At 41.7% G+C, this 12,811-nt stretch overlaps 1 protein-coding gene across 1 annotated transcript in view; it reads left to right on the top strand.

The window, feature by feature from the left end:
- Positions 1–12,811, top strand: part of SERINC5 (serine incorporator 5) — a 55,382-nt gene that overhangs the window by 29,877 nt on the left and 12,694 nt on the right. The window contains exons 5-8 of the mRNA XM_020783712.3: positions 6,318–6,411; positions 9,049–9,260; positions 10,940–11,035; positions 12,339–12,465. Coding sequence (XP_020639371.3) covers positions 6,318–6,411; positions 9,049–9,260; positions 10,940–11,035; positions 12,339–12,465 — 529 coding nt within the window. The remainder of the gene's footprint in view (positions 1–6,317; positions 6,412–9,048; positions 9,261–10,939; positions 11,036–12,338; positions 12,466–12,811) is intronic.

The following is a 12,811-nucleotide window of genomic DNA, read 5'->3' as shown; positions in this document are numbered from 1 at the left end:
GCTCAGGAAGGGAGACTGCTGAGCAGCAGGGTGGACGGTACACCAACAGAACCCCTATTCTGTCCTGGGTGCCCACCTTTAAGTATACACACTTGAACCCCGAAAACTGTGGGACAAGGCACTTGGTGAGGGGGATGGAATCATGATAGACTACTGCAACTCCACCTCCCTCGCCCCAGATCTGACCTGCTGCTGCACAGAGTACCCAGGTGGGCAAAGCTGAGAGAGACTAATTCCCCCAGTTTCATCCAGCCAGGTCTCTGTAATACAGGCCAAGTCAGCCTGCTCATCCAGGATCAGGTCCTGGATGGCAGATGTTTTCCCTTTTACTGACATGGCATTCAGCAGCAGCATTTTTAACCCAGGAGGACTACTGCCACAGCTATCCAGGCTGTCTGATGTGGGACACATTTGGGGGTGACTAGGATCCTGTTCCCTCCCCCTCTCCTACAATGATTCTCTTGTATCCTCTCGCCGTATCTCCCCTCTACCAAGCGTAATGCCAGTGGCATCTCCCTGCTCCCCCTTATTGGCCTCCTTATTTGAAAGACATATCCCTCCCACTCCAGACTGACAGCAACAGGCAGGTAAATAAAAAGGAATCCCTCTAGGCAAGAAGAATGGTCCTCACCCTTATTTCTCAATCCCCAAACCAACCAACCAATCAACATTTATTTATTTATTTATTTATTTATTTATTTATTTATTTATTTATTTATTTATTTATTTATTTATTTATTTATTTATTTATTTATTTATTTATTTATTTATTTTGTATCCCGCCTATCTGGTCAATCGAGGACCACCAATCCACCCCTTTGCTGAAAAGGCTCTGCTGAAAGGTCCCATCTCCCCTGGAGCCATGCGGCCAGTGTTGACAAGGGGGTGGGAAGCAGACCCATCTGGATTTGAAAGATTTAGTACTACTGTCATGCTGATAGCACCCACTTTTACCCCTCCTTTCCATCTAACTCCAGGGAAACTGTTCCAGTTCTAGACCAGTGCCTGATGTTAATAATAGACTGGATGAGGATGAACTGATAAAAACTTAAGTCTAAACAAGATAGAAGTGTTCCTGGCTAGTCAAAAGGCAGATCAGAGAATACAGATTCAGCCTGTGTTGGATAGGGTTATAATTCCCTGAAAACTCAGGCTTATGTGGATATGTTCCTGGATTCAACCCTCAACCAGGGTGCCAGGTTTCAGTGTTAGCTAGAAGTGTATTTACACCTTTGAAGTTAGTATGTCAGCCACACCCATTTCTTCAGGTATCTGATCTGGCTCCAGTGACACATGCCTTAGTTATTTCTCACTTTATTATTGCGGTGTATTGTATGTGGGACTGCCTCTGGAAAATATTCAGAAACTTCAGATGGCTCAAAATGGTGCAGCCTGACTACTGGCTGGGGCCAATTAGAGGGAGCATATCATTCTCCTACTATAGCAACTTCTTGATTTCCTGGTCCATTCCAGGCTCTATTCAAAGTTGTGATTATGACCTACATAGCCATATATGGTATGGGCCCAGGCCTGTCTGAAGGCCTGTATCTCCATATATGAGCCAGTGCACATTTTAAGGTCTTTGAGCCCAGTCCTTCTCTCAGTCCCAATGTCTTCACAGAGCATTGGGTGAAAGAGGACCTTCTCAGTGGCTGCTCCAAAGTTATAGAATGTCCTCTTTACTGTTCTTCATATAGCAGGCTCCTTTTTGGAGCATACTTTTTAGCAACTGAACATGATCGAGTTTTGCTGCAGTGTGCTGTACAGTCTATGATTCTTGTATGTCTCTCTGTTTTCTGAGGCCTAATCAGTTGTTTTTAATTGCAGTTTCAAACTGTTTTAAATGTTATAAATTATGTTTTAACTGTACTTGTTTTTAACTTTTCATAAGCCAAACATCGGACCATACAGGATAAATGGCATATAAATAAAATAGAAGTTATGAGGTTTTAATTCTCATCAAATTTAGCCACAATAGTTAGTGGCCAGGGATTATGGGATGAGTATTCAGTATTTTGAGTCCCACATGTTCCCAATCAGTGATTTAAGAAGTCATCACAGTCTGTCAGTCTCTTCACAAAGTTCCAGTTGCTGAAATAAGGCCCACATTTACCCCTGGATCAAATATCCCATGAAAGAAGAGGGTAGGAAACATGACAACAGCTGATGATGCATTTGTTAATGCATGCCATTTCAGACAGACAAAATGTTTGTAATGCCTTCCTTTTTAAGTTTGTTGATACTGTCTTATGTAAGGCAAACTTTTTGTAGTTTAAAATAGTTCTTCTACAAGAGGATATCCCTTCTTCATTCTGTGTCATATCTCAGGAAACAGGCCTGTAACCTCACCAGTGACTGGTGAAAAATCAAACCAGAAAGCCATAAAATAAAGGGCTAAATTGTGCAATGGCCAAAATCCCGTTGCTTAGCATGGTAAGTTGTACTAGAGTAATCAGTGGAGATTTGACGAGTCAACTCCCCTATGCAACTTACTGTGCTAAGCAATAGGATTTCAGCCAACATGTTAAATGAATAGTATTCATTTGCATCTCCGGGGTGGGGGGTAAAAGAAACATTTAATGTGATTGAAGGTCTGACACATATGCACACAGTCTATTTCTCTGTCTTTCCCCCTTGCATAAAACTGATCAAATTTCTGTAACTCCAGGGTTCTCCTTTATTTTATTTATTTATTTATTTATTTTATATTCTGCCTATCTGGTCGGTTAAGACCACTCTTTCCCACTCATTAAACTTAAAGAGCAACACATTATGCAAACATACAAACTATGCAATAAATGTACAGATGCAACTTCTCCCCTCTCTTGTTTCCAAAAGCTAAAACGGAATGTTTTCTTATCTCATGAAGGCTTACCTTACCTTCTTGGTAACATTATATTAGAAATGCTTTAGATTTTTTTTTCCCTGTATATGTAATGTAAATATTTTCAAGCAGTAAAACCAAAGTGGTGGAGAAATTAGTCATCATGGAATGCGTAAATCTTTGTTGGCATGTCAAACTTGATATAATTAGCTCAGTCACTGTACAGCTGGACTGTGTTGCCCACAGGAATAAGTGTTTTGTTCTGTTTCTCATGTGAAAAATTAAACTGAACTGCATTTGATCTATCACTGCTGAAAGTCAGCAGGAATTGCAGTCAAAGCCTTCTGCAATTCTGTTACTTTCCAATTTGGTGACATCTAGTAGTACAAATTAGATTTTTTGCAGATCTTCCATTTCATTACTGTAAGAACCAGTATCTGCAGCATTATCAGAACAGCAATTCCTAATTAAGATAATTTACTACTGTCATAAATGCTAGCAGATGGCAATTTCCACATGCTAAGAAAAGGATAATTCAAGATAATGTAGGAGATGCACAGCACAGTCCCAAGTCTTAGATGTGTAGTTGCTTCTATTCCCTAGTTTAGTGTCTGAAAGTTATGATAACCACGATCCAACTATTCCACACTTTCTAATTTTAATTATTTTTAAATTTATCCAAGTTGTCATATGAATCCTTTAAAGCAAGGATAGGAAGAGGGATAAATCAGAATCTGTTGAAGCTGTGTGATTTGCAGTGTCAAGCAAGGACTTGCAGTTATTTAGCTGTAGGAGTAACAAAATGTCTCCCTGCCCTTCACTCTGTATTCTGGTGTGAAAAATGAAGAAAGTCTGAGGATGACTAGGAGAAAGATTTTTGCGCTGATGAACTGTGAGTGTGAATGGATGAACAGTCATTTCTGCTAGGATGAATTTCTAGAGTCATAATTCTTAAATTCTGAATGCACGCACTTTACACCTGGCTCCAGTTAGAGGATCTTTAGTTCTAGAAATATAAATAAACAGATAGATTCCCTCAAGCACTGTCTTAATGCAAGACATTCCTTTAAGGAAGCCGAGAACATTAAATAAATATAAAAGAGGCATAATTTGCTTAATGTGGCTGATTGGCTGCGTGCAGCACCTCTCAGCTCCACCAGGACCCCCACAATTCATTTTTTTTAAAAAAATAGTTGCTCAAAAGATTTCCTGGTGCCCTCTAGGTGGCATGGGGTGATTTTGCCATGTTTTGATAACCTATCCACTTTTAAGGCTATCGTTATGCGCCGTCAAGTCGGAACCGACTTATAGTGACCCTAATAGGTCTTTCCAAGTAAGTGAAGTCCTGTCCAGACTGGCTGTTTGGGGTGTGGGGTGATTTGGACTACAAAGGGTCTGTTGAGGTCAGGGGAAGAACAATGTATGTGCCACTTGGTATGTTCCTCCCTTCCTAACAGCAAGTAACCCCTTCTAGCCCAATCAGGTCTCAATCAAGCGGTTTCCCTGATCACCTGAATGCCATTCCATTTTCTCTCTTTCCCACTGCTTCCCTTCCCTTATTCTCCCCTCATTTTCTCTCTCAAGCGCAGCATCTCAGCTGCTGGAGGCTGCTATATTGTGGCTAAACAAACTGAACAATGCTCATGCCGAAAAGCGTGAATGCTGTACTGCTGGGTGTGAGGGTCCGTTATTCTTCACCTCCCCCGTCCCAAATAAAGCCGTAGACACGTTTGAACTGAACCATTTGTCTTCTTTATTTAACTGGGGTAAAGGGATGGAAACGTCAATCAACTTGGGAATGAACTTCTCCTGCTGAAGTAACGGTTCATACAGGGGCACCCAATCTTCGTCGAACGGGTTACTTGACTTCGACGCCCATGGACCGGCCTGAACCTGTGAGGGTTCTTCGGGATCGAAGTCCTCCCGCTCTGTTGTTAGTAGTGGGGTCGTCTCTTCGAACCCTGTGTATCCCCAGGGTATGGAAGTCTCTGCCCCGGGTTGTTCCCAGGGTCCGGATAGTAACCCAGCCTCTTCAGCTCCTCCAGATGCCATCTGGTCTTCTCCTCTTTCTCTCTCTCTACCCTTCTCTTTTCCTCCACTAATTTCCTGCGCCACTCTCGGGTCTCTCTTTCTCCCCAATAAGAGGGCCGGACTCTAGCCTCATTCCTCCTCCTCTCCTCCGCCTCTTGTTTAGTCAGGCAGACTTGTTCCCATTTACCCGACCAGGGGTCTTGGATGGATACCCACTCCCATCCACTCTCTTCCCCTGCCTGTCGGTAACTGACTTCGCCTGCTGCTCCCTCCTCAGGGTCCTTCGTCCCCCTCCCCATCCAGACCCGAGGAGTCTGGGTAGATATGCTTAACCCCTTCACTCCCTTCTCCAAGTCTACTGTATCTACCGACTGGTGTAACATCCGGGGTGGGAATGGCTTGGGAGCTGTCTGCGTGCCCACGGAGGCTTTGGGGCGAGACTGCACTCCTAGCATCACCTCTCTACCCGGCTCACGGGTGTCACACTGGGCCAGAAACGTGTTTGATCACTCTTGATGGGGAAGGATAAATCATTCTAAGTAGAAATGAGGTCTAGTACAAAGTAGCAGATGAGGTCTTTTTTTTTTTTATCCAAACTATGCCATCTGTGACCCATATGTCATATCTACTGTATATGCTAGTGTGGACAGGCCCTGAGATATTTAAAGAGCAGTTTTACCAGCTTCACAGCCCTAGTGAACTTCCTTAGCTGATCAGGAATTTCAAGCCAGCCTCCTGATTCCTACTCTCTGCTTTTGCTTACACATATGAACAGCTGTTTATAAATTATTGGTTCTTCTTTGTGGCCTCTGTGAATGACACCCTGGGTGATCCGTGCCTGCACAGAGCCTCATCGGAAAGTTTCTGTTCCCTACTAGAGTAGAACTATTTAATCTAGAGTATTGATGTTGACTTAGTATTGATAAGCTGACTCAGTGAGTCTACTCTAGTTGCTCTTTGAGTGGGAATGCAATTAATACATATACATTTCAGTCTCAGGGAAACAGTTTTAACAACAAGCTGCAGCTTTAAGGTGGTTTTATAAAGGCTTTATAAAGGTGGTTATATATATATATAATTATAAAGACCTAATAATATTGTCTATATGCTTTACATTCCAAGATCTCTGTTCTAAGGTTAGAACATTCACATAAAAAATCTAAAGTATACAGATGTAGAAGACATTCAGAATCGGATTTCTTAGGGCTCTAGTCATGTAAAATACTTTCCTGCATATTTACCTGTGTTTTAAGTAATGTTCATATCCTCATTTATCTTATCTTGTTTTTAACATAATGTTGCACTCTCCTTTGTTCAAAATAGTTGCATTATTTAATGCTAAATTGCATTTCAAAGAGAGAATTATTGCTCTTTATATAGTTTTATGCTGCCATGAATGCATACATTCTTCAGTGTGGGGTTGTGATTGCAGTTGCATTATGGCTTTTCATCTCTTTTACAGCATGGCGTTATGTGGGTGCTGTAGGGGGGTTCCTCTTCATCCTCATTCAACTTATGCTGCTAGTAGAATTTGCACATAAATGGAACAAGAATTGGTATGTATCTCTTCCACACAATTAACTTGTCACAGACGTGTATGCATTTAGAGTAGAAGTATTTTTACAAACTGTGTTTGAACTAGGTTATAAAACTTTTGATACATTTTACTTGTTTGTAACAAGCAAATAGAGAGAAAGAGATAGTCAGATTGTTTCCTTTGGTTTCAACCACATTGCTTTCTTTATTCATGTCTTTATATGCCTTTTGCTTTCTGTTAACTGTATGTTGCTGTTTATCATTGATTTATTATAATATTCATTTATTTTATTATAATATTTAGGAAATTAGTGAAGACAAAATTATACAATGCTGCCTTCAATAATTTATCCCCCAGATGCTGTTAATATTAATTTTATTCCTTGTGGGGTTTTTTTTATTAATTTTAGATCTAGATTGGTGAACCATCATATTGATTGTATTCATAAATGGGGTCATGTTGGCTTTGAATTTGTAAACTGCCCAGGGTAGTGTTTCCACTAAAAGGGAGATATATAAATCAAATCAAATCAGTCAATAAGATATACAGTGGTGCCTTGCTTGACGAGGATAATTCGTTCCAGTGAAATCATCATCAAGCGAGAAAAAAAAACAATTGAAATGCATTGGAAACTGGTTCAATGTGTTCCAATGGGCAAAATACCTCAGCATCCAGTGAAGAACCTCCATAGGGTGGCCATTTTCCGATCCCTGTTCAGTGAAAAATCCGTCCTAAAAACAGCGGGGAGCCATTTTGCAGAGCGGGTGGCCATTTTGAAACCTGACGATCAGCTTTTTTTAGATCATTGCAATGTGAAGAATCAGTTCCCGAAGCAGGGAACCAATCTTCATCAAACGAAAAATGTCCTTTGAAACATCAATAGTGATCGCAAAAACGTCATCGTGAAGCAATTTTGCCGTTTAACGAGGTAATCGTAAAGCGGGGCACCACTGTATTATGTGTGCAGCACTCCCACCATCTACCTGGGAAGTTACTTGATAAAAAAATGAGGTAAGATTAGTCTGGCAGCCTAATAATGTTGTACAGTGGTACCTTGACTTACGAACTTAATCTATATTGGAACAGCATTCGTACGTGAAAAATTTTGTAAGGCAAGGCCAGATTTCCCATAGAAATGCATTGAAAACCATTTAATCCGTTCAGGCTGTTTTTCGTTCGTATGCCGAGGCGCTGTTCGTAAGTAAAGGCATTATTTCCCATAGGAACTAATGCAAAGCTGATTAATCCATACTCTACCACTAGGGGGAGAATTTTTAAATTATTTTTTCTTCTTTTGACTTAAGATGAACTTAGGTCAAAAAAAGGGCAGGAAAGTTTTTGTGTGTGTGTGTTTTTCGTTCATAAATCGAGGCTCTGTTCGCAATTCGAAGCAACATTTTGCAACCGGAGCCGTTCGTAACTCGAAATGTTCACAAGTTGAGACGTTCGTAAGTTGAGATGACGCTGTATATACATTTAAACATAGAATTTGAAAGCAGTGTGCTAATTGAATGTATCAACATTTACTTTCATGGTAAATGGAAAGACGCGTTTAGTCGTAAGAGAATAGGGTTTTAAAAATAATGCCCTCTGGCTGCAGCAATTTCTTTGTCTTCTTTTTTAATACAAAAGTGATGATTTAACTACTAGTTTGTTGAACCAACATGTTACCATATTTGCCGGCGTACAAGGCGACTGGCCATATAAGACGGCCCCCCCTACAGAAGAGGCTGGGTGGGCGGCAGGAGGAGGAGGAGGAAAAGGGAAACAGGCAGGTGGCAGGCAAGCGAGCGCGCTGGCTCAGCAGTGAGAGGGCAAGGAAGAGGGCAAGAGGCTGGGTGGGCGGCGGCAGGAGAAGGAAGAGGAAAAGGGAAACGGGCGGGTGGCAGGCAATCGAGCGCACCGCTGGCTCAGCAGCGCGGGGTGGCGGGCAGGCCAGCGGCGGGCTCTGGCCACTCAGGCATGGCAGGCTGTGCTTCCCTCCCTCCATCCAGACCAACTGCCTGCCTGCCCGCCTGCCTTCCTCCCCGGCCAGCGCGGCCCCGCATCACTCACTCAGTGGCAGCAGCGGCGGCTCCTTCCTGGCCCAAATGAAGTGCACCCGGTGTACAAGATGACCCCCCCCTTGGAGGCATGTTTTTGGGCCCAAAAAGTCATCTTGTATGCCGGCAAATATGGTATGTCCCAGCTGTGGCTGCACTTAATCTTCATCTCTCCTCCCCTGGGCGTTTTCCACTTTATCCTTACAGAAGCCTCACAAAATAACAGGCTGAGAGGGAGAAAGTCACCCAGTGAATATTGTTGCTAAATAGATTCTAAAATCTGGATCTCCCAAGTTTTGGTCTGACACCATGGAACCACTGGTGAATTCTGTGCTTATCAAGCCATGCCATCTTCAGATAAATATCTTTGTTTCTAGAATTGTCATTGCGTCTTTACTTATTGATTTGATTTGATTTGTACCCCCCCTTTCACTCCATCAGATGACAGTCAAGTCAAATTAAATCATTGTCAGCATAGCAAATTTTACTCCGTAACAAAGGTCAGCGGATGTGCCTGAAGACTATCAACCAGTACCATTTGATGTGTATGTTTCCCCCACCTCCTGCACTCCACTTTCAACAAAATGCATAATGTGCTTTTCTTCCCCAAACAGGACATCTGGAGCTAAGCACAATAAACTCTGGTACGGCTCCTTAGCACTTGTGACGCTTGTATTGTATTCCATTGCTGTTGGAGCTCTGATTGTGATGGCTGTCTTTTACACTCGTGCTGAAGGCTGTACATTTAACAAGATCCTGCTTGGTGTCAATGGCGGCTTGTGCTTGCTAATTTCAATGGTAGCTGTCTCTCCCTGTGTCCAAGAACGTAAGCAATGTTTATGATTGTGATTATGATTCTTACATTAGCTTGAATTGCTGATCACTTGATGGATGGAGTTTGAGCCTCAATATCCTACCAGTAGAATTTCATATGTGTTTTTGACTGACCTGTTAGTCCCAGTCTTTGAGTCAGGTGTGTTAGGTTGCATCTTGTGCAACCTAAACTACCATCACTCACTATCAGGAATCACTGCCCATCTGCATAAGCCTGTAGTGTTGTGATCAGGTTTTATGATTGTTGTGACTTATTGTATGTCCCAATGTACTGGATGTATTAAGGGTTCTTTAAAAATGGTCCTGATAAGCATGGAGTTCATAAAAACAATTGAATCCAAAAGTCATTCTCACAACTATCCTGTCAGGTAGGGCCAGAGTAAGAGAGAGAATGGCTGTCTCAGAGTAACCCCATGAGCTTCATGGCCTTTGGGGACTTCAAACGAGTTGTATCTTAACAAAGCCTTTGACAAGTGTCCCATGATATTCTGGTTAACAAGTGTCCCATAATATTCTGGTGGCTCCTCAAAATGGGAGGAGGTAACAAGTAGGGTACATAAATGTTAAGTGCCCTTCAACATTCATACAGTATTCATAACTCCAGTGAGGGGATGTAAAGAATGCTTATCATAATTGCATATTACACAAAATTGGGTCGAACAGCTAATACCCTGGACAACAGAAACAAAATTCAAAAAGATCTTGATAGGCTCAAGCACAGGACTGAAAGCAATAGAATGAAATTTAACAGGGATAAGTCCAAAGTTCTATACCTGGGGTAGCGGAAACAAACATACAGTTACAAGATGGGGGATACTTGGCTCAGTAATACTATGAGCAAGAAGGATTTTGAAATTGTCATTGATCACAAGAGGAATATGAGCCAACAGTGAGATATGTCTGCAAAAAAGGCAAATGCTATTTTAGGCTGCATTAACAAAAGTATAATCTCCAAATCCCGTGAGGTACTAGTTCACGTCTGGACACTGCACTTTAAGAAGGATGCCAACAAACTGGAATAGGTTCAGAGGAAGGCAATAAGGATGATAAGGGGACTGGAAGCCATGTCCTGTGAGAAAAGACTAAGGGAACTGGGCATGTTTAGCCTTAAGAAAAGCAGACGGAAGAGAGAGATGATAGCACTTTTCAAATACAGTACTTGAAATATTGTCATACAGAGGGGCAGGATCTGTTCTTAATCATCTCACACTGCAGGACAGATAATAATATATCTGTGAAGATTCTCAGTCATTCAGGTGAGGTTATCTGGAAGTTGAGTCATGGCAACTGGACCTCTTTCTTGTTTGGTTGAAATGTTTCGCTACTCATCCAAATAGCTTCTTTGGTCTGAGAGTTGGTAGGAGATCCCTACAATGGGTGGAGAAGGACTGCAGAAGTGGAATTTGTCCTTTGTCCTTCTAAGAAGCCTATTTAGACCAGGGGGAAGTGAAACCGAAGTGGAGGCTATCTCAGGGATTTCCTACCAACTCTCCTCAGACTGAAGAAGCTACTTGGATGAGTAGCAAAATGTTGCAACCTAACAAGAAGTCCACTTGCCATAACTCAACTTCCAGACACCTAACAATGGGTTCAAGTTACAGAAAGCAAAATTTTTCATGTACAACAACTTCCAGAGAATTCATTGTGTTCTTTAAATAATTTTTATTATAGGTCAGCCACATTCTGGCTTATTGCAGTCAAGTGTAATCAGCTGTTATGTCATGTATCTCACATTCTCATCCCTTTCAAGTAAACCTCCAGAACAAAGTAAGTTACCTGAAATCAGGGGTTACCTGTGCATGTACAGTGACACCATTGTGTAGATAATGAATTTTTTAAAAATCAAAGGTATATAAAACATTTGTCCATTACTAACATAAGGGTGTCCTTGGAAGTTCATAAACAGTTGCTGGAAGGATGGAACCTGCATGAATGTTCTGCAGTCCTCATCCATATGTTAAGTTCATTCCAAAGTAGGTTTTGAAAGGGGAATTCTTTTTGTCTAAAGCAGTTTGCAGCACAGTATCAGCACTGGTCTTCTCCCTTCTTCCAGATAGTTACTCTGGAATGGCTGAAACTGTCTAAATTAAATGGGGAATGCTTCTTGCATTGTTTGGCTTCCAGTAGAACAGTGACTTCAAACAGAGCACCTCAATCCACAGATCCATGTAATTAGATCAAATTACAAGGAAAAAAATTTTTTTTGCATAAAGTGTAAAGATAGGGTAGGGAAAAGGGATGTGGTGGCGCTGTGGGTTAAACCGCAGAAGCCTCTGTGCTGCAAGGTCAGAAGACCAGCAGTCGTAAGATCGAATTCACACGACGGAGTGAGCTCCCATTGCTTGTCCCAGCTCCTGCCAACCTAGCAGTTCGAAAGCAGGTAAATATGAGTAGATAAACAGGTACCACCATAGTGGGAAGGTAATGCCATTCCGTGTCTAGTCGCACTGGCCACATGACCATGGAAACTGTCTACGGACAAAACGCTGGCTCTATGGCTTGGAGACGGGGATGAGCATCGTGCCCTAGAGTCGGACATGCCTGGACTAAATGTCAAGGGGCACCTTTACCTTAGGGTAGGGAAAAGGAGCAAGGAAAGGACTAGATTCTTTTATGGGCATAGCTGTGTTCCAACATCATTAAATACCAGGTGAAACACTGAGCGGAACTTTCCTACCTCACCAGGAGCCAAGCTTCAGTCTGCTGCCCACTTTCCTAAGTGTGAAGAAGGATGCTGTCATTGAGAGCAGGAAAGGATGTCTGTGGGGCTGGGGGTTCATATACACAACTGGTGGGGCAGGAGAAATCAGGCTTTGGGGGCGTTTAGAGATGGTGGGAATGGAAAGCACAGGCCAAAATGGGCTTGTAATCCAGCTGAACGAAGCTGAGGGTTTGGTTTGGTTTGAAGACCCTACATTTCAAAGGGGTAAGAGCCACTACATTAGCAAATTCAATTTTCAGATGTTTCAGCATGTGACATACTGATTTTATTTATATAAAAATAAAATATCAGGATGTCCGTATTGCTGGTTATATCCATTTAACCCTTCACAGTGGGTTTTTTTTTAAGTCCTAGATGAGAATCAGAAGAACATCACAATCTGTGTGCCTGAATTCAGCCATGGGCTGCAAACAGATGAAAACTTGGTGACTGGACTGGGAACTGCCATCCTTTTCTGTTGCATTTTATATTCCTGGTATGTCTTGAATTACAGTTGTACTTCAGTATGCATGTATGTTACCAAACATACACCAGTGTACTTCTGAAAGAATAGTAATTGTTTGACGTCATTCCACAGCATTTTGATGTTTGCTGAAGATAAAACAGAATGTAACATCCTTAATTAAGGCATTGGTAAATACCTTCATTATGAAGTGATTACATAAATAACTGGTAAAATAGGGAGTCACCATCTGTCATCTCCTTGGGTCACTATAGGTTCTCTCCCAAACAGCTATTGATACAATATTACATTATTGGTATAGTTTAATTACAGTCAAATAAGAGGAACTGTTGCCATTGATATATTTAAATTTTTTTAA

The sequence above is a fragment of the Pogona vitticeps genome, chromosome 2 (assembly GCF_051106095.1).
Source record: "Pogona vitticeps strain Pit_001003342236 chromosome 2, PviZW2.1, whole genome shotgun sequence".
In the NCBI taxonomy this organism is placed as follows: domain Eukaryota; kingdom Metazoa; phylum Chordata; class Lepidosauria; order Squamata; family Agamidae; genus Pogona; species Pogona vitticeps.
This window is presented reverse-complemented; position numbering and strand designations above follow the sequence as displayed.